The following is a 23,701-nucleotide window of genomic DNA, read 5'->3' on the forward strand; positions in this document are numbered from 1 at the left end:
TACAAGTACTGACTGATGTTGTAGTGGCCAGGCTTAGTCTTGGTTACAAGTACTGACTGATGTTGTAGTGGCCAGGCTTAGGCTTGGTTACAAGTACTGACTGATGTTGTAGTGGCCAGGCTTAGGCTTGGTTACAAGTACTGACTGATGTTGTAGTGGCCAGGCTTAGGCTTGGTTACAAGTACTGACTGATGTTGTAGTGGCCAGGCTTAGTCTTGGTTACAAGTACTGACTGATGTTGTAGTGGCCAGGCTTAGGCTTGGTTACAAGTACTGACTGATGTTGTAGTGGCCAGGCTTAGGCTTGGTTACAAGTACTGACTGATGTTGTAGTGGCCAGGCTTAGGCTTGGTTACAAGTACTGACTGATGTTGTAGTGGCCAGGCTTAGGCTTGGTTACAAGTACTGACTGATGTTGTAGTGGCCAGGCTTAGTCTTGGTTACAAGTACTGACTGATGTTGTAGTGGCCAGGCTTAGGCTTGGTTACAAGTACTGACTGATGTTGTAGTGGCCAGGCTTAGGCTTGGTTACAAGTACTGACTGATGTTGTAGTGGCCAGGCTTAGGCTTGGTTACAAGTACTGACTGATGTTGTAGTGGCCAGGCTTAGGCTTGGTTACAAGTACTGACTGATGTTGTAGTGGCCAGGCTTAGGCTTCGTTACAAGTACTGACTGATGTTGTAGTGGCCAGGCTTAGGCTTGATTACAAGTACTGACTGATGTTGTAGTGGCCAGGCTTAGGCTTGGTTACAAGTACTGACTGATGTTGTAGTGGCCAGGCTTAGGCTTGGTTACAAGTACTGACTGATGTTGTAGTGGCCAGACTTAGGCTTGGTTACAAGTACTGACTGATGTTGTAGTGGCCAGACTTAGGCTTGGTTACAAGTACTGACTGATGTTGTAGTGGCCAGGCTTAGGCTTGATTACAAGTACTGACTGATGTTGTAGTGGCCAGGCTTAGGCTTGGTTACAAGTACTGACTGATGTTGTAGTGGCCAGGCTTAGGCTTGGTTACAAGTACTGACTCATGTTGTAGTGGCCAGACTTAGGCTTGGTTACAAGTACTAACTGATGTTGTAGTGGCCAGGCTTAGGCTTCGTTACAAGTACTGACTGATGTTGAAGTGGCCAGGCTTAGGCTTGATTACAAGTACTGACTGATGTTGTAGTGGCCAGGCTTAGGCTTGGTTACAAGTACTGACTGATGTTGTAGTGGCCAGGCTTAGTCTTGGTTACAAGTACTGACTGATGTTGTAGTGGCCAGACTTAGGCTTGGTTACAAGTACTGACTGATGTTGTAGTGGCCAGGCTTAGTCTTGGTTACAAGTACTGACTGATGTTGTAGTGGCCAGGCTTAGTCTTGGTTACAAGTACTGACTGATGTTGTAGTGGTCAGGCTTAGTCTTGGTTACAATTACTGACTGATGTTGTAGTGGCCAGGCTTAGTCTTGGTTACAAGTACTGACTGATGTTGTAGTGGCCAGGCTTAGTCTTGGTTACAAGTACTGACTGATGTTGTAGTGGCCAGGCTTAGTCTTGGTTACAAGTACTGACAGATGTTGTAGGGGCCAGGCTTAGTCTTGGTTACAAGTACTGACTGATGTTGTAGTGGCCAGGCTTAGTCTTGGTTACAAGTACTGACTGATGTTGTAGTGGCCAGGCTTAGTCTTGATTACAAGTACTGACTGATGGTGTAGTGGCCAGGCTTAGTCTTGGTTACAAGTACTGACTGATATTGTAGTGGCCAGGGTTAGTCTTGGTTACAAGTACTGACTGATGTTGTAGTGGCCAGGCTTAGTCTTGGTTACAAGTACTGACTGATGTTGTAGTGGCCAGGCTTAGTCTTGGTTACAAGTACTGACTGATGTTGTAGTGGCCAGGCTTAGTCTTGGTTACAAGTACTGACTGATGTTGTAGTGGCCAGGCTTAGGCTTGGTTACAAGTACTGACTGATGTTGTAGTGGCCAGGCTTAGGCTTGGTTACAAGTACTGACTGATGTTGTAGTGGCCAGGCTTAGGCTTGGTTACAAGTACTGACTGATGTTGTAGTGGCCAGGCTTAGGCTTGGTTACAAGTACTGACTGATGTTGTAGTGGCCAGGCTTAGGCTTGGTTACAAGTACTGACTGATGTTGTAGTGGCCAGGCTTAGGCTTGGTTACAAGTACTGACTGATGTTGTAGTGGCCAGGCTTAGGCTTGGTTACAAGTACTGACTGATGTTGTAGTGGCCAGGCTTAGGCTTGGTTACAAGTACTGACTGATGTTGTAGTGGCCAGGCTTAGGCTTGGTTACAAGTACTGACTGATGTTGTAGTGGCCAGGCTTAGGCTTGGTTACAAGTACTGACTGATGTTGTAGTGGCCAGGCTTAGGCTTGGTTACAAGTACTGACTGATGTTGTAGTGGCCAGGCTTAGGCTTGGTTACAAGTACTGACTGATGTTGTAGTGGCCAGACTTAGGCTTGGTTACAAGTACTGACTGATGTTGTAGTGGCCAGGCTTAGGCTTGGTTACAAGTACTGACTGATGTTGTAGTGGCCAGGCTTAGGCTTGGTTACAAGTACTGACTGATGTTGTAGTGGCCAGGCTTAGGCTTGGTTACAAGTACTGACTGATGTTGTAGTGGCCAGGCTTAGGCTTGGTTACAAGTACTGACTGATGTTGTAGTGGCCAGGCTTAGGCTTGGTTACAAGTACTGACTGATGTTGTAGTGGCCAGGCTTAGGCTTGGTTACAAGTACTGACTGATGTTGTAGTGGCCAGGCTTAGTCTTGGTTACAAGTACTGACTGATGTTGTAGTGGCCAGGCTTAGTCTTGGTTACAAGTACTGACTGATGTTGTAGTGGCCAGGCTTAGTCTTGGTTACAAGTACTGACTGATGTTGTAGTGGCCAGGCTTAGTCTTGGTTACAAGTACTGACTGATATTGTAGTGGCCAGGCTTAGTCTTGGTTACAAGTACTGACTGATGTTGTAGTGGCCAGGCTTAGTCTTGGTTACAAGTACTGACTGATGTTGTAGTGGCCAGGCTTAGTCTTGGTTACAAGTACTGACTGATGTTGTAGTGGCCAGGCTTAGGCTTGGTTACAAGTACTGACTGATGTTGTAGTGGCCAGGCTTAGTCTTGGTTACAAGTACTGACTGATGTTGTAGTGGCCAGGCTTAGTCTTGGTTACAAGTACTGACTGATGTTGTAGTGGCCAGGCTTAGTCTTGGTTACAAGTACTGACTGATATTGTAGTGGCCAGGCTTAGTCTTGGTTACAAGTACTGACTGATATTGTAGTGGCCAGGCTTAGTCTTGGTTACAAGTACTGACTGATGTTGTAGTGGCCAGGCTTAGTCTTGGTTACAAGTACTGACTGATGTTGTAGTGGCCAGGCTTAGTCTTGGTTACAAGTACTGACTGATGTTGTAGTGGCCAGGCTTAGTCTTGGTTACAAGTACTGACTGATGTTGTAGTGGCCAGGCTTAGTCTTGGTTACAAGTACTGACTGATATTGTAGTGGCCAGGCTTAGTCTTGGTTACAAGTACTGACTGATGTTGTAGTGGCCAGGCTTAGTCTTGGTTACAAGTACTGACTGATGTTGTAGTGGCCAGGCTTAGTCTTGGTTACAAGTACTGACTGATGTTGTAGTGGCCAGGCTTAGTCTTGGTTACAAGTACTGACTGATGTTGTAGTGGCCAGGCTTAGTCTTGGTTACAAGTACTGACTGATGTTGTAGTGGCCAGGCTTAGTCTTGGTTACAAGTACTGACTGATGTTGTAGTGGCCAGGCTTAGTCTTGGTTACAAGTACTGACTGATGTTGTAGGGGCCAGGCTTAGTCTTGGTTACAAGTACTGACTGATGTTGTAGTGGCCAGGCTTAGTCTTGGTTACAAGTACTGACTGATGTTGTAGTGGCCAGGCTTAGTCTTGGTTACAAGTACTGACTGATGTTGTAGTGGCCAGGCTTAGTCTTGGTTACAAGTACTGACTGATGTTGTAGTGGCCAGGCTTAGTCTTGGTTACAAGTACTGACTGATGTTGTAGTGGCCAGGCTTAGTCTTGGTTACAAGTACTGACTGATGTTGTAGTGGCCAGGCTTAGGCTTGGTTACAAGTACTGACTGATGTTGTAGTGGCCAGGCTTAGTCTTGGTTACAAGTACTGACTGATGTTGTAGTGGCCAGGCTTAGTCTTGGTTACAAGTACTGACTGATGTTGTAGTGGCCAGGCTTAGTCTTGGTTACAAGTACTGACTGATGTTGTAGTGGCCAGGCTTAGTCTTGGTTACAAGTACTGACTGATGTTGTAGTGGCCAGACTTAGGCTTGGTTACAAGTACTGACTGATGTTGTAGTGGCCAGGCTTAGTCTTCGTTACAAGTACTGACTGATGTTGAAGTGGCCAGGCTTAGGCTTGATTACAAGTACTGACTGATGTTGTAGTGGCCAGGCTTAAGCTTGGTTACAAGTACTGACTGATGTTGTAGTGGCCAGGCTTAGCTTGGTTACAAGTACTGACTGATGTTGTAGTGGCCAGACTTAGGCTTGGTTACAAGTACTGACTGATGTTGTAGTGGCCAGGCTTAGCTTGGTTACAAGTACTGACTGATGTTGTAGTGGCCAGGCTTAAGCTTGGTTACAAGTACTGACTGATGTTGTAGTGGCCAGGCTTAGTCTTGGTTACAAGTACTGACAGATGTTGTAGGGGCCAGGCTTAAGCTTGGTTACAAGTACTGACTGATGTTGTAGTGGCCAGGCTTAGTCTTGGTTACAAGTACTGACTGATGTTGTAGTGGCCAGGCTTAGGCTTGGTTACAAGTACTGACTGATGTTGTAGTGGCCAGGCTTAGGCTTGGTTACAAGTACTGACTGATGTTGTAGTGGCCAGGCTTAGGCTTGGTTACAAGTACTGACTGATGTTGTAGTGGCCAGGCTTAGTCTTGGTTACAAGTACTGACTGATGTTGTAGTGGCCAGGCTTAGGCTTGGTTACAAGTACTGACTGATGTTGTAGTGGCCAGGCTTAGTCTTGGTTACAAGTACTGACTGATGTTGTAGTGGCCAGGCTTAGTCTTGGTTACAAGTACTGACTGATATTGTAGTGGCCAGGCTTAAGCTTGGTTACAAGTACTGACTGATGTTGTAGTGGCCAGGCTTAGTCTTGGTTACAAGTACTGACTGATGTTGTAGTGGCCAGGCTTAGTCTTGGTTACAAGTACTGACTGATGTTGTAGTGGCCAGGCTTAGTCTTGGTTACAAGTACTGACTGATGTTGTAGTGGCCAGGCTTAGTCTTGGTTACAAGTACTGACTGATGTTGTAGTGGCCAGGCTTAGGCTTGGTTACAAGTACTGACTGATGTTGTAGTGGCCAGGCTTAGCTTGGTTACAAGTACTGACTGATGTTGTAGTGGCCAGGCTTAGTCTTGGTTACAAGTACTGACTGATGTTGTAGTGGCCAGGCTTAGGCTTGGTTACAAGTACTGACTGATGTTGTAGTGGCCAGGCTTAGTCTTGGTTACAAGTACTGACTGATGTTGTAGTGGCCAGGCTTAGTCTTGGTTACAAGTACTGACTGATGTTGTAGTGGCCAGGCTTAGTCTTGGTTACAAGTACTGACTGATATTGTAGTGGCCAGGCTTAGTCTTGGTTACAAGTACTGACTGATGTTGTAGTGGCCAGGCTTAGTCTTGGTTACAAGTACTGACTGATGTTGTAGTGGCCAGGCTTAGTCTTGGTTACAAGTACTGACTGATGTTGTAGTGGCCAGGCTTAGTCTTGGTTACAAGTACTGACTGATGTTGTAGTGGCCAGGCTTAGTCTTGGTTACAAGTACTGACTGATGTTGTAGTGGCCAGGCTTAGTCTTGGTTACAAGTACTGACTGATGTTGTAGTGGCCAGGCTTAGTCTTGGTTACAAGTACTGACTGATGTTGTAGTGGCCAGGCTTAGGCTTGGTTACAAGTACTGACTGATGTTGTAGTGGCCAGGCTTAAGCTTCGTTACAAGTACTGACTGATGTTGTAGTGGCCAGGCTTAGTCTTGGTTACAAGTACTGACTGATGTTGTAGTGGCCAGGCTTAGTCTTGGTTACAAGTACTGACTGATGTTGTAGTGGCCAGGCTTAGGCTTGGTTACAAGTACTGACTGATGTTGTAGTGGCCAGGCTTAAGCTTCGTTACAAGTACTGACTGATGTTGTAGTGGCCAGGCTTAGTCTTGGTTACAAGTACTGACTGATGTTGTAGTGGCCAGGCTTAGGCTTGATTACAAGTACTGACTGATGTTGTAGTGGCCAGGCTTAGGCTTGGTTACAAGTACTGACTGATGTTGTAGTGGCCAGGCTTAGGCTTGGTTACAAGTACTGACTGATGTTGTAGTGGCCAGACTTAGGCTTGGTTACAAGTACTGACTGATGTTGTAGTGGCCAGGCTTAGGCTTCGTTACAAGTACTGACTGATGTTGAAGTGGCCAGGCTTAGGCTTGATTACAAGTACTGACTGATGTTGTAGTGGCCAGGCTTAGGCTTGGTTACAAGTACTGACTGATGTTGTAGTGGCCAGGCTTAGGCTTGGTTACAAGTACTGACTGATGTTGTAGTGGCCAGACTTAGGCTTGGTTACAAGTACTGACTGATGTTGTAGTGGCCAGGCTTAGTCTTGGTTACAAGTACTGACTGATGTTGTAGTGGCCAGGCTTAGTCTTGGTTACAAGTACTGACTGATGTTGTAGTGGCCAGGCTTAGTCTTGGTTACAAGTACTGACAGATGTTGTAGGGGCCAGGCTTAGTCTTGGTTACAAGTACTGACTGATATTGTAGTGGCCAGGCTTAGTCTTGGTTACAAGTACTGACTGATGTTGTAGTGGCCAGGCTTAGTCTTGGTTACAAGTACTGACTGATGTTGTAGTGGCCAGGCTTAGTCTTGGTTACAAGTACTGACTGATGTTGTAGTGGCCAGGCTTAGTCTTGGTTACAAGTACTGACTGATGTTTTAGTGGCCAGGCTTAGGCTTGGTTACAAGTACTGACTGATGTTGTAGTGGCCAGGCTTAAGCTTGGTTACAAGTACTGACTGATGTTGTAGTGGCCAGGCTTAAGCTTGGTTACAAGTACTGACTGATGTTGTAGTGGCCAGGCTTAGGCTTGGTTACAAGTACTGACTGATGTTGTAGTGGCCAGGCTTAGTCTTGGTTACAAGTACTGACTGATGTTGTAGTGGCCAGGCTTAGTCTTGGTTACAAGTACTGACTGATGTTGTAGTGGCCAGGCTTAGGCTTGGTTACAAGTACTGACTGATGTTGTAGTGGCCAGGCTTAGGCTTGGTTACAAGTACTGACTGATGTTGTAGTGGCCAGGCTTAGTCTTGGTTACAAGTACTGACTGATGTTGTAGTGGCCAGGCTTAGTCTTGGTTACAAGTACTGACTGATGTTGTAGTGGCCAGGCTTAGTCTTGGTTACAAGTACTGACTGATGTTGTAGTGGCCAGGCTTAGGCTTGGTTACAAGTACTGACTGATGTTGTAGTGGCCAGGCTTAGGCTTGGTTACAAGTACTGACTGATGTTGTAGTGGCCAGGCTTAGTCTTGGTTACAAGTACTGACTGATGTTGTAGTGGCCAGGCTTAGTCTTGGTTACAAGTACTGACTGATGTTGTAGTGGCCAGGCTTAGTCTTGGTTACAAGTACTGACTGATGTTGTAGTGGCCAGGCTTAAGCTTGGTTACAAGTACTGACTGATGTTGTAGTGGCCAGGCTTAGTCTTGGTTACAAGTACTGACTGATGTTGTAGTGGCCAGGCTTAGGCTTGGTTACAAGTACTGACTGATGTTGTAGTGGCCAGGCTTAGTCTTGGTTACAAGTACTGACTGATGTTGTAGTGGCCAGGCTTAGTCTTGGTTACAAGTACTGACTGATGTTGTAGTGGCCAGGCTTAGTCTTGGTTACAAGTACTGACTGATGTTGTAGTGGCCAGGCTTAGGCTTGGTTACAAGTACTGACTGATGTTGTAGTGGCCAGGCTTAGGCTTGGTTACAAGTACTGACTGATGTTGTAGTGGCCAGGCTTAGGCTTGGTTACAAGTACTGACTGATGTTGTAGTGGCCAGGCTTAGTCTTGGTTACAAGTACTGACTGATGTTGTAGTGGCCAGGCTTAGGCTTGGTTACAAGTACTGACTGATGTTGTAGTGGCCAGGCTTAGTCTTGGTTACAAGTACTGACTGATGTTGTAGTGGCCAGGCTTAGTCTTGGTTACAAGTACTGACTGATGTTGTAGTGGCCAGGCTTAGTCTTGGTTACAAGTACTGACTGATGTTGTAGTGGCCAGGCTTAGGCTTGGTTACAAGTACTGACTGATGTTGTAGTGGCCAGGCTTAGTCTTGGTTACAAGTACTGACTGATGTTGTAGTGGCCAGGCTTAGGCTTGGTTACAAGTACTGACTGATGTTGTAGTGGCCAGGCTTAGGCTTGGTTACAAGTACTGACTGATGTTGTAGTGGCCAGGCTTAGGCTTGGTTACAAGTACTGACTGATGTTGTAGTGGCCAGGCTTAGTCTTGGTTACAAGTACTGACTGATGTTGTAGTGGCCAGGCTTAGTCTTGGTTACAAGTACTGACTGATGTTGTAGTGGCCAGGCTTAGTCTTGGTTACAAGTACTGACTGATGTTGTAGTGGCCAGGCTTAGTCTTGGTTACAAGTACTGACTGATGTTGTAGTGGCCAGGCTTAGTCTTGGTTACAAGTACTGACTGATGTTGTAGTGGCCAGGCTTAGTCTTGGTTACAAGTACTGACTGATGTTGTAGTGGCCAGGCTTAGTCTTGGTTACAAGTACTGACTGATGTTGTAGTGGCCAGGCTTAGTCTTGGTTACAAGTACTGACTGATGTTGTAGTGGCCAGGCTTAGTCTTGGTTACAAGTACTGACTGATGTTGTAGTGGCCAGGCTTAGTCTTGGTTACAAGTACTGACTGATGTTGTAGTGGCCAGGCTTAGTCTTGGTTACAAGTACTGACTGATGTTGTAGTGGCCAGGCTTAGTCTTGGTTACAAGTACTGACTGATGTTGTAGTGGCCAGGCTTAGTCTTGGTTACAAGTACTGACTGATGTTGTAGTGGCCAGGCTTAGTCTTGGTTACAAGTACTGACTGATGTTGTAGTGGCCAGGCTTAGTCTTGGTTACAAGTACTGACTGATGTTGTAGTGGCCAGGCTTAGTCTTGGTTACAAGTACTGACTGATGTTGTAGTGGCCAGGCTTAGTCTTGGTTACAAGTACTGACTGATGTTGTAGTGGCCAGGCTTAGTCTTGGTTACAAGTACTGACTGATGTTGTAGTGGCCAGGCTTAGTCTTGGTTACAAGTACTGACTGATGTTGTAGTGGCCAGGCTTAGTCTTGGTTACAAGTACTGACTGATGTTGTAGTGGCCAGGCTTAGTCTTGGTTACAAGTACTGACTGATGTTGTAGTGGCCAGGCTTAGTCTTGGTTACAAGTACTGACTGATGTTGTAGTGGCCAGGCTTAGTCTTGGTTACAAGTACTGACTGATGTTGTAGTGGCCAGGCTTAGTCTTGGTTACAAGTACTGACTGATGTTGTAGTGGCCAGGCTTAGTCTTGGTTACAAGTACTGACTGATGTTGTAGTGGCCAGGCTTAGTCTTGGTTACAAGTACTGACTGATGTTGTAGTGGCCAGGCTTAGTCTTGGTTACAAGTACTGACTGATATTGTAGTGGCCAGGCTTAGTCTTGGTTACAAGTACTGACTGATGTTGTAGTGGCCAGGCTTAGTCTTGGTTACAAGTACTGACTGATGTTGTAGTGGCCAGGCTTAGGCTTGGTTACAAGTACTGACTGATGTTGTAGTGGCCAGGCTTAGGCTTGGTTACAAGTACTGACTGATGTTGTAGTGGCCAGACTTAGTCTTGGTTACAAGTACTGACTGATGTTGTAGTGGCCAGGCTTAGTCTTGGTTACAAGTACTGACTGATGTTGTAGTGGCCAGGCTTAGTCTTGGTTACAATTACTGACTGATGTTGTAGTGGCCAGGCTTAGGCTTGGTTACAAGTACTGACTGATGTTGTAGTGGCCAGGCTTAGTCTTGGTTACAAGTACTGACTGATGTTGTAGTGGCCAGGCTTAGTCTTGGTTACAAGTACTGACTGATGTTGTAGTGGCCAGGCTTAGTCTTGGTTACAAGTACTGACTGATGTTGTAGTGGCCAGGCTTAGTCTTGGTTACAAGTACTGACTGATGTTGTAGTGGCCAGGCTTAGTCTTGGTTACAAGTACTGACTGATGTTGTAGTGGCCAGGCTTAGGCTTGGTTACAAGTACTGACTGATGTTGTAGTGGCCAGGCTTAGTCTTGGTTACAAGTACTGACTGATGTTGTAGTGGCCAGGCTTAGTCTTGGTTACAAGTACTGACTGATGTTGTAGTGGCCAGGCTTAGGCTTGGTTACAAGTACTGACTGATGTTGTAGTGGCCAGGCTTAGGCTTGGTTACAAGTACTGACTGATGTTGTAGTGGCTAGGCTTAGGCTTGGTTACAAGTACTGACTGATGTTGTAGTGGCCAGGCTTAGGCTTGGTTACAAGTACTGACTGATGTTGTAGTGGCCAGGCTTAGTCTTGGTTACAAGTACTGACTGATGTTGTAGTGGCCAGGCTTAGTCTTGGTTACAAGTACTGACTGATGTTGTAGTGGCCAGGCTTAGTCTTGGTTACAAGTACTGACTGATGTTGTAGTGGCCAGGCTTAGTCTTGGTTACAAGTACTGACTGATGTTGTAGTGGCCAGGCTTAGTCTTGGTTACAAGTACTGACTGATGTTGTAGTGGCCAGGCTTAGTCTTGGTTACAAGTACTGACTGATGTTGTAGTGGCCAGGCTTAGTCTTGGTTACAAGTACTGACTGATGTTGTAGTGGCCAGGCTTAGTCTTGGTTACAAGTACTGACTGATGTTGTAGTGGCCAGGCTTAGTCTTGGTTACAAGTACTGACTGATATTGTAGTGGCCAGGCTTAGTCTTGGTTACAATTACTGACTGATGTTGTAGTGGCCAGGCTTAGGCTTGGTTACAAGTACTGACTGATGTTGTAGTGGCCAGGCTTAGTCTTGGTTACAAGTACTGACTGATGTTGTAGTGGCCAGGCTTAGGCTTGGTTACAAGTACTGACTGATGTTGTAGTGGCCAGGCTTAGTCTTGGTTACAAGTACTGACTGATGTTGTAGTGGCCAGGCTTAGTCTTGGTTACAATTACTGACTGATGTTGTAGTGGCCAGGCTTAGTCTTGGTTACAAGTACTGACTGATGTTGTAGTGGCCAGGCTTAGTCTTGGTTACAAGTACTGACTGATGTTGTAGTGGCCAGGCTTAGTCTTGGTTACAAGTACTGACTGATTTTGTAGTGGCCAGGCTTAGTCTTGGTTACAAGTACTGACTGATATTGTAGTGGCCAGGCTTAGTCTTGGTTACAATTACTGACTGATGTTGTAGTGGCCAGGCTTAGGCTTGGTTACAAGTACTGACTGATGTTGTAGTGGCCAGGCTTAGTCTTGGTTACAAGTACTGACTGATGTTGTAGTGGCCAGGCTTAGGCTTGGTTACAAGTACTGACTGATGCTGTAGTGGCCAGGCTTAGTCTTGGTTACAAGTACTGACTGATGTTGTAGTGGCCAGGCTTAGTCTTGGTTACAAGTACTGACTGATGTTGTAGTGGCCAGGCTTAGTCTTGGTTACAAGTACTGACTGATGTTGTAGTGGCCAGGCTTAGTCTTGGTTACAAGTACTGACTGATGTTGTAGTGGCCAGGCTTAGTCTTGGTTACAAGTACTGACTGATGTTGTAGTGGCCAGGCTTAGTCTTGGTTACAAGTACTGACTGATATTGTAGTGGCCAGGCTTAGTCTTGGTTACAATTACTGACTGATGTTGTAGTGGCCAGGCTTAGTCTTGGTTACAAGTACTGACTGATGTTGTAGTGGCCAGGCTTAGTCTTGGTTACAAGTACTGACTGATGTTGTAGTGGCCAGGCTTAGTCTTGGTTACAAGTACTGACAGATGTCGTAGTGGCCAGGCTTAGTCTTGGTTACAAGTACTGACTGATATTGTAGTGGCCAGGCTTAGTCTTGGTTACAAGTACTGACTGATATTGTAGTGGCCAGGCTTAGTCTTGGTTACAAGTACTGACTGATGTTGTAGTGGCCAGGCTTAGTCTTGATTACAAGTACTGACTGATGGTGTAGTGGCCAGGCTTAGTCTTGGTTACAAGTACTGACTGATATTGTAGTGGCCAGGCTTAGTCTTGGTTACAAGTACTGACTGATGTTGTAGTGGCCAGGCTTAGTCTTGGTTACAAGTACTGACTGATATTGTAGTGGCCAGGTTTAGTCTTGGTTACAAGTACTGACTGATGTTGTAGTGGCCAGGCTTAGGCTTGGTTACAAGTACTGACTGATGTTGTAGTGGCCAGGCTTAGTCTTGGTTACAAGTACTGACTGATATTGTAGTGGCCAGGCTTAGTCTTGGTTACAAGTACTGACTGATGTTATAGTGGCCAGGCTTAGTCTTGGTTACAAGTACTGACTGATATTGTAGTGGCCAGGCTTAAGCTTGGTTACAAGTACTGACTGATTTGTAGTGGCCAGGCGTAGGCTTGGTTACAAGTACTGACTGATATTGTAGTGGCCAGGCTTAGTCTTGGTTACAAGTACTGACTGATATTGTAGTGGCCAGGCTTAGTCTTGGTTACAAGTACTGACTGATGTTGTAGTGGCCAGGCTTAGGCTTGGTTACAAGTACTGACTGATGTTGTAGTGGCCAGGCTTAGGCTTGGTTACAAGTACTGACTGATGTTGTAGTGGCGAGGCTTAGTCTTGGTTACAAGTACTGACTGATGTTGTAGTGGCCAGGCTTAGGCTTGGTTACAAGTACTGACTGATGTTGTAGTGGCCAGGCTTAGTCTTGGTTACAAGTACTGACTGATGTTGTAGTGGCCAGGCTTAGTCTTGGTTACAAGTACTGACTGATGTTGTAGTGGCCAGGCTTAGTCTTGGTTACAAGTACTGACTGATGTTGTAGTGGCCAGGCTTAGTCTTGGTTACAAGTACTGACTGATGTTGTAGTGGCCAGGCTTAGTCTTGATTACAAGTACTGACTGATGTTGTAGTGGCCAGGCTTAGTCTTGATTACAAGTACTGACTGATGTTGTAGTGGCCAGGCTTAGTCTTGATTACAAGTACTGACTGATGTTGTAGTGGCCAGGCTTAGTCTTGATTACAAGTACTGACTGATGTTGTAGTGGCCAGGCTTAGTCTTGATTACAAGTACTGACTGATGTTGTAGTGGCCAGGCTTAGTCTTGATTACAAGTACTGACTGATGTTGTAGTGGCCAGGCTTAGTCTTGGTTACAAGTACTGACTGATGTTGTAGTGGCCAGGCTTAGTCTTGATTACAAGTACTGACTGATGTTGTAGTGGCCAGGCTTAGTCTTGGTTACAAGTACTGACTGATGTTGTAGTGGCCAGGCTTAGTCTTGATTACAAGTACTGACTGATGTTGTAGTGGCCAGGCTTAGTCCTGATTACAAGTACTGACTGATGTTGTAGTGGCCAGGCTTAGTCTTGATTACAAGTACTTCTGGCAGTTTGGGAGACACACCGATGATGATCAAAATATATGCAAATTACGTGATCAGGTATATGAACACTATGTGCTTAATTATCCACTTATTGAGGAATACAGAGACAGACAGTATAATAACCTATGTGACATGTCAAGATATCTTATTAATGAAATAATATACTAGATATACTAAGCAAATTTCCTAAATTTGCTTGTAACAGATAAATGAACTGTAGATATAAATCCAAATGTACACCTGTTAACCCTTTTGGGGCCTAGTTCCTGGGCCTTTTGTGTATCCATGTGTTCTTGCGCTACCGTCCACAGGATGGATATGACCTGCACAATAAATTAACCACTTCGGTGGTAAAATGTAAAAAAAATAATTTTATATATACAAGACAGGGTTGCCTTCCCTTACGTGCGACACTACCACACAGAGTGCCTAGTGTACACCTGGGGTGAAGGTAAGAAAGGTCAGCTGGGTCACGAGTGCCTGGAGACGTGGAGAGGGAGACCCACCGTGGTTGAGTCACTCAAGGGTAAGGCCATCACTCGGGTATGTGCTGGTGATGGCTTCTCCATCTTCGCCTCAGACAACGGTATAGTGATGACGTGTGGTGAGGGTACGACTGGTTGCCTGGGTCATGGTGACTGGAACACCTCAGTCAAGCCCAAACTTATAGGTGAGGATGCTGCATCTCTCTCTTAGTAGGGATGCCCACAAGCTGGATGTAAGGAGGGCACTTGTGTACAGTTCTGCGCATTCCTTAAAGTGGTTTCATCAGTCTGAACACATCGACACAAGACTGAGGGACTGATTACCTCAAACTCCTCGTCCTCTTCATCTTCCTCCGTTCTTCTCTGTATTAGACTGAAGAAGACACTGGCTAGAGGAACGTTTCCATAATAAAGGTTCCCGAAATGTTGCACAAGTGTTATCATCAGTCTTAATGAAGGACTGATGAAGACATTCATGGAGGAACGTTCCTTGAATGAACTTCCAAAACTGTGCACAAGTGTCCCTTCCACGAGTCTTAGCCACGTTATTATGTAATAATAATAATAATAATAATAGAGGTGATCACAACTGTTAATGGTGATAATTATACTTCTCTTACTGATCAATATTTGCTCTTACTGATCAACACTTGCTCTTACTGATCAATATATGCTCTCACTGATCAACACTTGCTCTTACTGATCAATACTTCCTCTTACTGGTCAATACTTGCTCTTACTGGTCAGTACTTGCTCTCATTGATCACTTGCTCTTACTCATCAACACTTGCTCTTACTGATCAATACTTGCTCTTACTGATCAATACTTGCTCTTACTGATCAATACTTGCTCTTACTGATCAATACTTGCTCTTACTGGTCAATACTTGCTCTTACTGATCAATACTTTCTCTCACTGATCAATACTTGCTCTTACTGGTCAATACTTGCTTTCACTGATCAATACTTGCTTTCACTGATCAATACTTGCTCTTACTGGTCAATACTTGCTCTTACTGATCAATACTTTCTCACTAATCAATACTTGCTCTTACTGGTCAATACTTGTTTTCACTGATCAATACTTGCTCTCACTGATCAATACTTGCTTTCACTGATCAATACTTGCTCTCACTGATCAATACTTGCTCTCACTGATCAATACTTGCTCTCACTGATCAATATTTGCTCTCACTGATCAATACTTGCTCTCGCTGATCAATACTTGCTCTCACTGATCAGTACTTGCTCTTACTGATCAATGCTTGCTCTTACTGATCAATACTTGCTCTCGCTGATCAATACTTGCTCTCACTGATCAGTACTTGCTCTTACTGATCAATGCTTGCTCTCACTCATCAATACTTGCTCTTACTGATCAATACTTGCTCTTACTGATCAATAGATGCTCTCATTGACCAATACTTGCTCTCACTGATCAATACTTGCTCTCACTGATCAGTACTTGCTCTCACTGATCAATACTTGCTCTCACTGATCAATACTTGCTCTCACTGATCAATACTTGCTCTCACTGATCAATACTTGCTCTTACTGATCAACACTTGCTCTCACTGATCAATACTTGCTCTCACTGATCAATACTTGCTCTCACTGATCAGTACTTGCTCTCACTGATCAATACTTGCTCTCACTGATCAACACTTGCTCTCACTGATCAGTACTTGCTCTCACTGATCAATACTTGCTCTCATTGATCAATACTTGCTGTCGCTGATCAATACTCGCTGTCGCTGATCAATACTTGCTCTTAATGATCAATACTTGCTCTCATTCATCAGTACATGCTCTTACTGATCAACACTTGCTCTCACTGATCAATACTTCCTCATACTGATCAATACTTGCTCTTACTGATAAATACTTGCTCTCACCGATCAATTCTTGCTCTTACTGATCAATACTTGCTCTCATTGATCAACACTTGCTCTTACTGATCAATACTTCCTCATACTGATCAGTACTTGCTCTTATTAGTCAATACTTGCTCTTACAGATCAATACTTGCTCTCACCGATCAATTCTTGCTCTTACTGATCAATACTTGCTCTCATTGATCAACACTTGCTCTTACTGATCAATACTTCCTCATGCTGATCAATACTTGCTCTTATTAATCAATACTTGCTCTTACTGATCAATACTTGCTCTCACCAATCAACATTTGCTCTTACTGATCAGTACTTGTTCTCACCGATCAATTCTTGCTCTTACTGATCAATACTTGCTCTCACCGATCAATTCTTGCTCTTACTCATCAATACTTGCTCTCACAGATCAATACTTGCTCTCACTGATCAGTACTTGCTCTTACTGATCAATACTTGCTCTTACTGATCAATACTTGCTCTCGCTGATCAATACTTGCTCTCATTAATCAATACATGCTCTTACTGACCAATACTTGCTTTCATTGATCAATACTTGCTATCATTGATCAATACTTGCTCTCGTTGATCAATGGTTGCCCTCACTGATCAATACTTGCTAATACCTATGAATACTTGCTCTTACTGATTAGTACTTTCACTGATCAATACTTGCTCTTATTGATCAATACATGCTCTCGCTGATTAATGCTTGCTCTTACTGATCAGTACTTGCTCTTATTGATCAATACTTGCTCTCGCTGATTAATGCTTGCTCTTACTGATCAGTACTTGCTCTTACTGATCAATACCTGCTCTGATTGATCAATATTTGCTCTCATTGATCAGTACTTGCTCTCAATGACGAATACTTGCTCTCACTGATCAATATTTGCTCTCACTGATCAATACTTGCTTTCACTGATCAATACTTGCTCTTACTGATCAATACTTGCTCTTACTGATCAATACTTGCTCTCACTGATCAATACTTGCTTTCACTGATCAATACTTGCTCTCACTGATCAATACTTGCTCTCACTGATCAATACTTGCTCTCACTGATCAATATTTGCTCTCACTGATCAATACTTGCTCTCGCTGATCAATACTTGCTCTCACTGATCAATATTTGCTCTCACTGATCAATACTTGCTCTCGCTGATCAATACCTGCTCTCATTGATCAATATTTGCTCTCATTGATCAGTACTTTCTATCATTGAATACTTGCTCTCACTGATCAATACGTGCTCTCACTGATCAATTCTTGCTCTCACTGATCATTACCTGCTCTCATTGATCAGTACTTGCTTTCATTGATCAATACTTGCTATCATTGATTAATACTTGCTCTCGTTGATCAATGGTTGCCCTCACTGATCAATACTTGCTAATACTTATGAATACTTGCTCTTACTGATTAGTACTTTCACTGATCAATACTTGCTCTTATTGATCAATACTTGCTCTCAATGATTAATGCTTGCTTTTACTGATCAGTACTTGCTCTTACTGATCAATACCTGCTCTCATTGATCAATATTTGCTCTCATTGATCAGTACTTGCTCTCATTGACGAATACTTGCTCTCACTGATCAATACGTGCTCTCACTGATCAATACTTGCTCTCATTGATCAATATTTGCTCTCATTGATCAGTACTTGCTCTCATTGACGAATACTTGCTCTCACTGATCAATACGTGCTCTCACTGATCAATACTTGCTCTCACTGATCAATATTTGCTCTCACTGATCAATACTTGCTCTCGCTGATCAATACTTACTCTCACTGATCAATACGTGCTCTCACTGATCAATACTTGCTCTCACTGATCAATATTTGCTCTCACTGATCAATACTTGCTCTCGCTGATCAATACCTGCTCTCATTGATCAATATTTGCTCTCATTGATCAGTACTTGCTCTCATTGACGAATACTTGCTCTCACTGATCAATACGTGCTCTCACAGATCAATTCTTGCTCTCACTGATCATTACCTGCTCATTGATCAGTACTTGTTCTCACTGATCATTACTTGCTCTTACTGATCAATACTTACTCTCACTGATCAGTACTTGCTCTTACTGATCAATATTTGCTGTCACTGATCAATACTTGCTCTCACTGATCAATACTTTCTCTTACTGATCAGTTCTTGCTCTCACTGATAAATATTTGTTCTCACTGATCAGCACTTGCTTTCACTGGTCAATACTTGCTCTTACTGATCAATACTTGCTTTCACTGATCAATACTTGCTCTTACTGATCAATACTTGCTTTCACTGATCAGTATTTGCTCATACCGATCAATACTTGCTCTTACTGATCAATACTTGCTTTCATGATCAGTACTTGCTCTCACTGATCAATACTTGCTCTCACTGATCAATACTTCCTCTTACTGATCACTACTTATTCTCACTGTTAAATACTTGCTCTTACTGATCAATACTTGCTCTCACTTATCAATACTTGCTCTCACTGATCAATATTTGCTCTCACTGATCAATACTTGCTTTCATTGACCAATACTGGCTCTCACTGATCAATACTTGCTCTCACAGATCAGTACTTGCTTTCCCTGATCAGTGCTTGCTCTCACTGATCAATATTTGCTCACTGATCAATACTTTCTTTCACTGATCAATACTTTCACTGATCAATACTTGCTCACTGATCAGTACTGGCTCTCACTGATCACTACTTTCTCTCACTGATCAATATTTGCTCTCACTGATCAATACTTGCTCTTACTCATCAATACTTGCTCTTACTGATCAATACTTGCTCTCACTGATCAGTACTTGCTCTTACTGATGAATATTTGCTCTCACTGATCTGATCAATACTTGCTTTCATTGATCAATACTGGCTCTCACTGATCAATACTTGCTCTCACTGATCAGTACTTGCTCTCACTGATCAGTACTTGCTCTCACTGATCAATAGTTGCTCACTGATCAATACTTGCTTTCACTGATCAATACTTTCACTGATCAATACTTGCTCACTGATCAATACTGGCTCTCACTGACCAATACTTGCTCTCACTGATCAATATTTGCTCTCACTGATCAATACTTGCTCTTACTGATCAATACTTGCTCTTACTGATCAATACTTGCTCTCACTGATCAATACTTGCTCTTACTGATCAATATTTGCTGTCACTGATCAATACTTGCTCTCGCTGATCAATACTTGTTCTTACTGATCGATACTTGCTCTCGCTGATCAATACTTTCTCTTACTGATCAATACCTGCTCTGATTGATCAATATTTGCTCTCATTGATCAGTACTTGCTCTCAATGACGAATACTTGCTCTCACTGATCAATATTTGCTCTCACTGATCAATACTTGCTTTCACTGATCAATACTTGCTCTTACTGATCAATACTTGTTCTTACTGATCAATTCTTGCTCTCACTGATAAATACTTGTTCTCACTGATCAGCACTTGCTTTCACTGGTCAATACTTGCTCTTACTGATCAATACTTGCTTTCACTGATCAATACATGCTCTTACTGATCAATACTTGCTTTCACTGATCAGTATTTGCTAATATTGATCAATACTTGCTCTTACTGATCAATACTTGCTTTCACTGATCAGTACTTGCTCTCACTGATCAATACTTGCTCTCACTGATCAATACTTCCTCTTACTGATCACTACTTATTCTCACTGTTAAATACTTGCTCTTACTGATCAATACTTGCTCTCACTGAACAATACCTACTCTTACTGATCAATACTTATTCTCACTGATAAATACTTACTCTTACTGATCAATACTTGCTCTCACAATACCTACTCTTACTGATCAATACTTATTCTCACTGATAAATACTGACTCTCACTTATCAATACTTGCTCTCACTGATCAATATTTGCTCTCACTGATCAATACTTGCTTTCATTGATCAATACTGGCTCTCACTGATCAATACTTGCTCTCACTGATCAGTATTTGCTCTCACTGATCAGTACTTGCTCTCACTGATCAATATTTGCTCACTGATCAATACTTGCTTTCACTGATCAATACTTTCACTGATCAATAGTTGCTCACTGATCAATACTGGCTCTCACTCATCAATACTTGCTCTCACTGATCAATATTTGCTCTCACTGATCAATACTTGCTCTTACTGATCAATACTTGCTCTTACTGATCAATACTTGCTCACTCATCAATAATTGCTCTTACTGATCAATACTTGCTCTTACTGATGAATACATGCTCTCGTTGATCAATACTTGCTCTCACTGATCAGTGCTTGCTCTTTCTGATCAACACTTGCTCTCACTGATCAATACTTGCTCTTACTGTTCAATACTTGCTCTTACTGATCAGTACTTGCTCTCACCGATCAACTCTTGCTCTTACTCATCAATACTTGCTCTCATTGATCAACACTTGCTCTTATTGATCAATACTTATTCTCACCGATCAATACTTGCTCCTACTGATCAATACTTGCTCTCACCGATCAACAGTTGCTCTTACTGATCAATACTTGCTCTCATTGATCGACACTTGCTCTTACTGATCAATACTTGTTCTCACAGATCAATACTTGCTCTTACTCATCAATACTTGCTCTCACCGATCAACACTTGCTCTCACTGATCAGTACTTGCTCTTACTGATCAATACTTGCTCTTATTGTTCAATACTTGCTCTCACTGATCAATACTTGCTCTCATTGATCAATACATGCTCTTATTGACCAATACTTGCTTTCATTGATCAATACTTGCTCTCACTGATCAATACTTCCTTTCATTGATCAATATTTGCTCTCACTGATCAATACTTGCTTTCATTGATCAATACTGGCTCTCACTGATCAATACTTGCTCTCACTGATCAGTACTTGCTCTCACTGATCAGTACTTGCTCTCACTGATCAATATTTGCTCACTGATCAGTACTTGCTTTCACTGATCAATACTTTCACTGATCAGTACTTGCTCACTGATCAATACTGGCTCTCACTGATCAATATTTGTTCTCACTGATCAATACTTGCTTTCACTGATCAATACTTGCTCTCACTGATCAATACTTGCTCACTAATCAATACTTGCTGTCACTGATCAATACTTGCTCTCACTGATCAATATTTGCTCTCACTGATCAATACTTGCTCTCACTGATCAATACTGGCCCTCACTGATCAATACTTGCTCTCACTGATCTATACTTGCTCTCACTGATCAATACTTGCTCTCGCTGGTCAATACTTGCTCTTACTGATCAATACTTGCTCTCACTGATCTATACTTGCTCTCACTGATCAATACTTGCTCTCGCTGGTCAATACTTGCTCTTACTGATCAATACTTGCTCTCGCTGATCAATACTAATCAAGATGTCTGGCACAGAGCGCCTGCTGGCTGTGGACGTGGGAGCCATCAGCTGTGGTAGTCAGCACGTGGTTGTTGTGGCAGCTGAGGGAGCAGTGATGACCTGGGGCTGTGGAGAAGGTGGCAGGCTGGGTACAGGACAAGAGGACGATCTGTAAGTCTTAGACTGTAGTGGAAAGATGCACAGGCTTGCTTTTGGTGATCTGACCGAGGCCTTCCACTGGCTTACCCCTTCATCACTTTAAAAATTTTCATTTTATTTCACGATCCTTCGGAGTTCTCTTAGAGTACACATGGAGGATGATAATATTGTGACCTCCAGTCCGCCAACCTCAACATTGATGGACTGAACACAACGACTCCAATCTGAGGGACTGATTACCTCAAACTCCTCGTCTTCCTCATATTCCACTGTTCTTCTCTGTATTGGACTGATAAAGCCACTGGCTGGCGAAACGTTTCCTCAATCAAGATTACCAAACGTTGCACAAGTGACTCATACGTTAACTTCTAGGTCATTTAAACCATTTATGTCACTCTTTACTGACCCATCAGTAGCGATCTTGTATCTGAGAGCATGTTAGTTCATGTAAGACACACATGGATGACCATCCACCACCTACACACCTGCTACCACCATCCACCACCTACACACCTGCTACCACCATCCACCACCTACACACCTGCTACCACCATCCACCACCTACACACCTGCTACCACCATCCACCACCTACACACCTGCTACCACCATCCACCACCTACACACCTGCTACCACCATCCACCACCTACACACCTGCTACCACCATCCACCACCTATACACCTGCTACCACCATCCACCACCTACACACCTGCTACCACCATCCACCACCTACACACATGCTACCATCATCCACCACCTACACACCTGCTACCACCATCCACCACCTACACACCTGCTACCACCATCCACCACCTACACACCTGCTACCACCATCCACCACCTACACACCTGCTACCACCATCCACCACCTACACACCTGCTACCACCATCCACCACCTACACACCTGCTACCACCATCCACCACCTACACACATGCTACCATCATCCACCACCTACACACCTGCTACCACCATCCACCACCTACACACCTGCTACCACCATCCACCACCTACACACCTGCTACCACCATCCACCACCTACACACCTGCTACCACCATCCACCACCTACACACCTGCTACCACCATCCACCACCTACACACATGCTACCATCATCCACCACCTACACACCTGCTACCACCATCCACCACCTACACACCTGCTACCAGCATCCACCACCTACACACCTGCTACCACCATCCACCACCTACACACCTGCTACCACCATCCACCACCTACACACCTGCTACCACCATCCACCACCTACACACATGCTACCACCATCCACCACCTACACACATGCTACCATCATCCACCACCTACACACCTGCTACCACCATCCACCACCTACACACCTGCTACCACCATCCACCACCTACACACCTGCTACCACCATCCACCACCTACACACCTGCTACCACCATCCACCACCAACACACCTACCACCATCCACCACCTACACACCTGCTACCACCATCCACCACCTACACACCTGCTACCACCATCCACCACCTACACCTGCTACCACCATCCACCACCTACACACCTGCTACCACCATCCCCCACCAACACACCTGCTATCACCATCCACCACCTACACACCTGCTACCACCATCCACCACCTACACACCTGCTACCACCATCCACCACCTACACACCTGCTATGACCATCAACCACCTACACACCTGCTACCACCATCCACCACATACACACCTGCTACCACCATCCACCACCTACACACCTGCTACCACCATCCTCCACCTACACACCTGCTACCACCATCCACCACCTACACACCTGCTACCACCATCCACCACCTACACACCTGCTACCACCATCCACCACCTACACACCTGCTACCACCATCCACCACCTACACACCTGCTACCACCATCCACCACCTACACACCTGCTACCACCATGCACCACCTACACACCTGCTACCACCATCCACCACCTACACACCTGCTACCACCATCCACCACCTACACACCTGCTACCACCATCCACCACCAACACACCTACCACCATCCACCACCTACACACCTGCTACCACCATCCACCACCTACACACCTGCTACCACCATCCACCACCTACACCTGCTACCACCATCCACCACCTACACACCTGCTACCACCATCCACCACCTACACACCTGCTACCACCATCCACCACCTACACATGCTACCATC

The 23,701-nt window shown here is 44.2% G+C and overlaps 1 protein-coding gene across 1 annotated transcript in view; it reads left to right on the forward strand.

The window, feature by feature from the left end:
* Positions 1-21,525, forward strand: part of LOC128702475 (serine/threonine-protein kinase Nek8-like) — a 138,276-nt gene extending 116,751 nt beyond the window's left edge. The window contains exons 10-11 of the mRNA XM_070098523.1: positions 14,029-14,274; positions 21,386-21,525. Coding sequence (XP_069954624.1) covers positions 14,029-14,274; positions 21,386-21,525 — 386 coding nt within the window. The remainder of the gene's footprint in view (positions 1-14,028; positions 14,275-21,385) is intronic.
* The last annotated feature ends 2,176 nt before the right edge of the window (positions 21,526-23,701 follow it).

Source organism: Cherax quadricarinatus, chromosome 62, assembly GCF_038502225.1.
Source record: "Cherax quadricarinatus isolate ZL_2023a chromosome 62, ASM3850222v1, whole genome shotgun sequence".
Classification (NCBI taxonomy): domain Eukaryota; kingdom Metazoa; phylum Arthropoda; class Malacostraca; order Decapoda; family Parastacidae; genus Cherax; species Cherax quadricarinatus.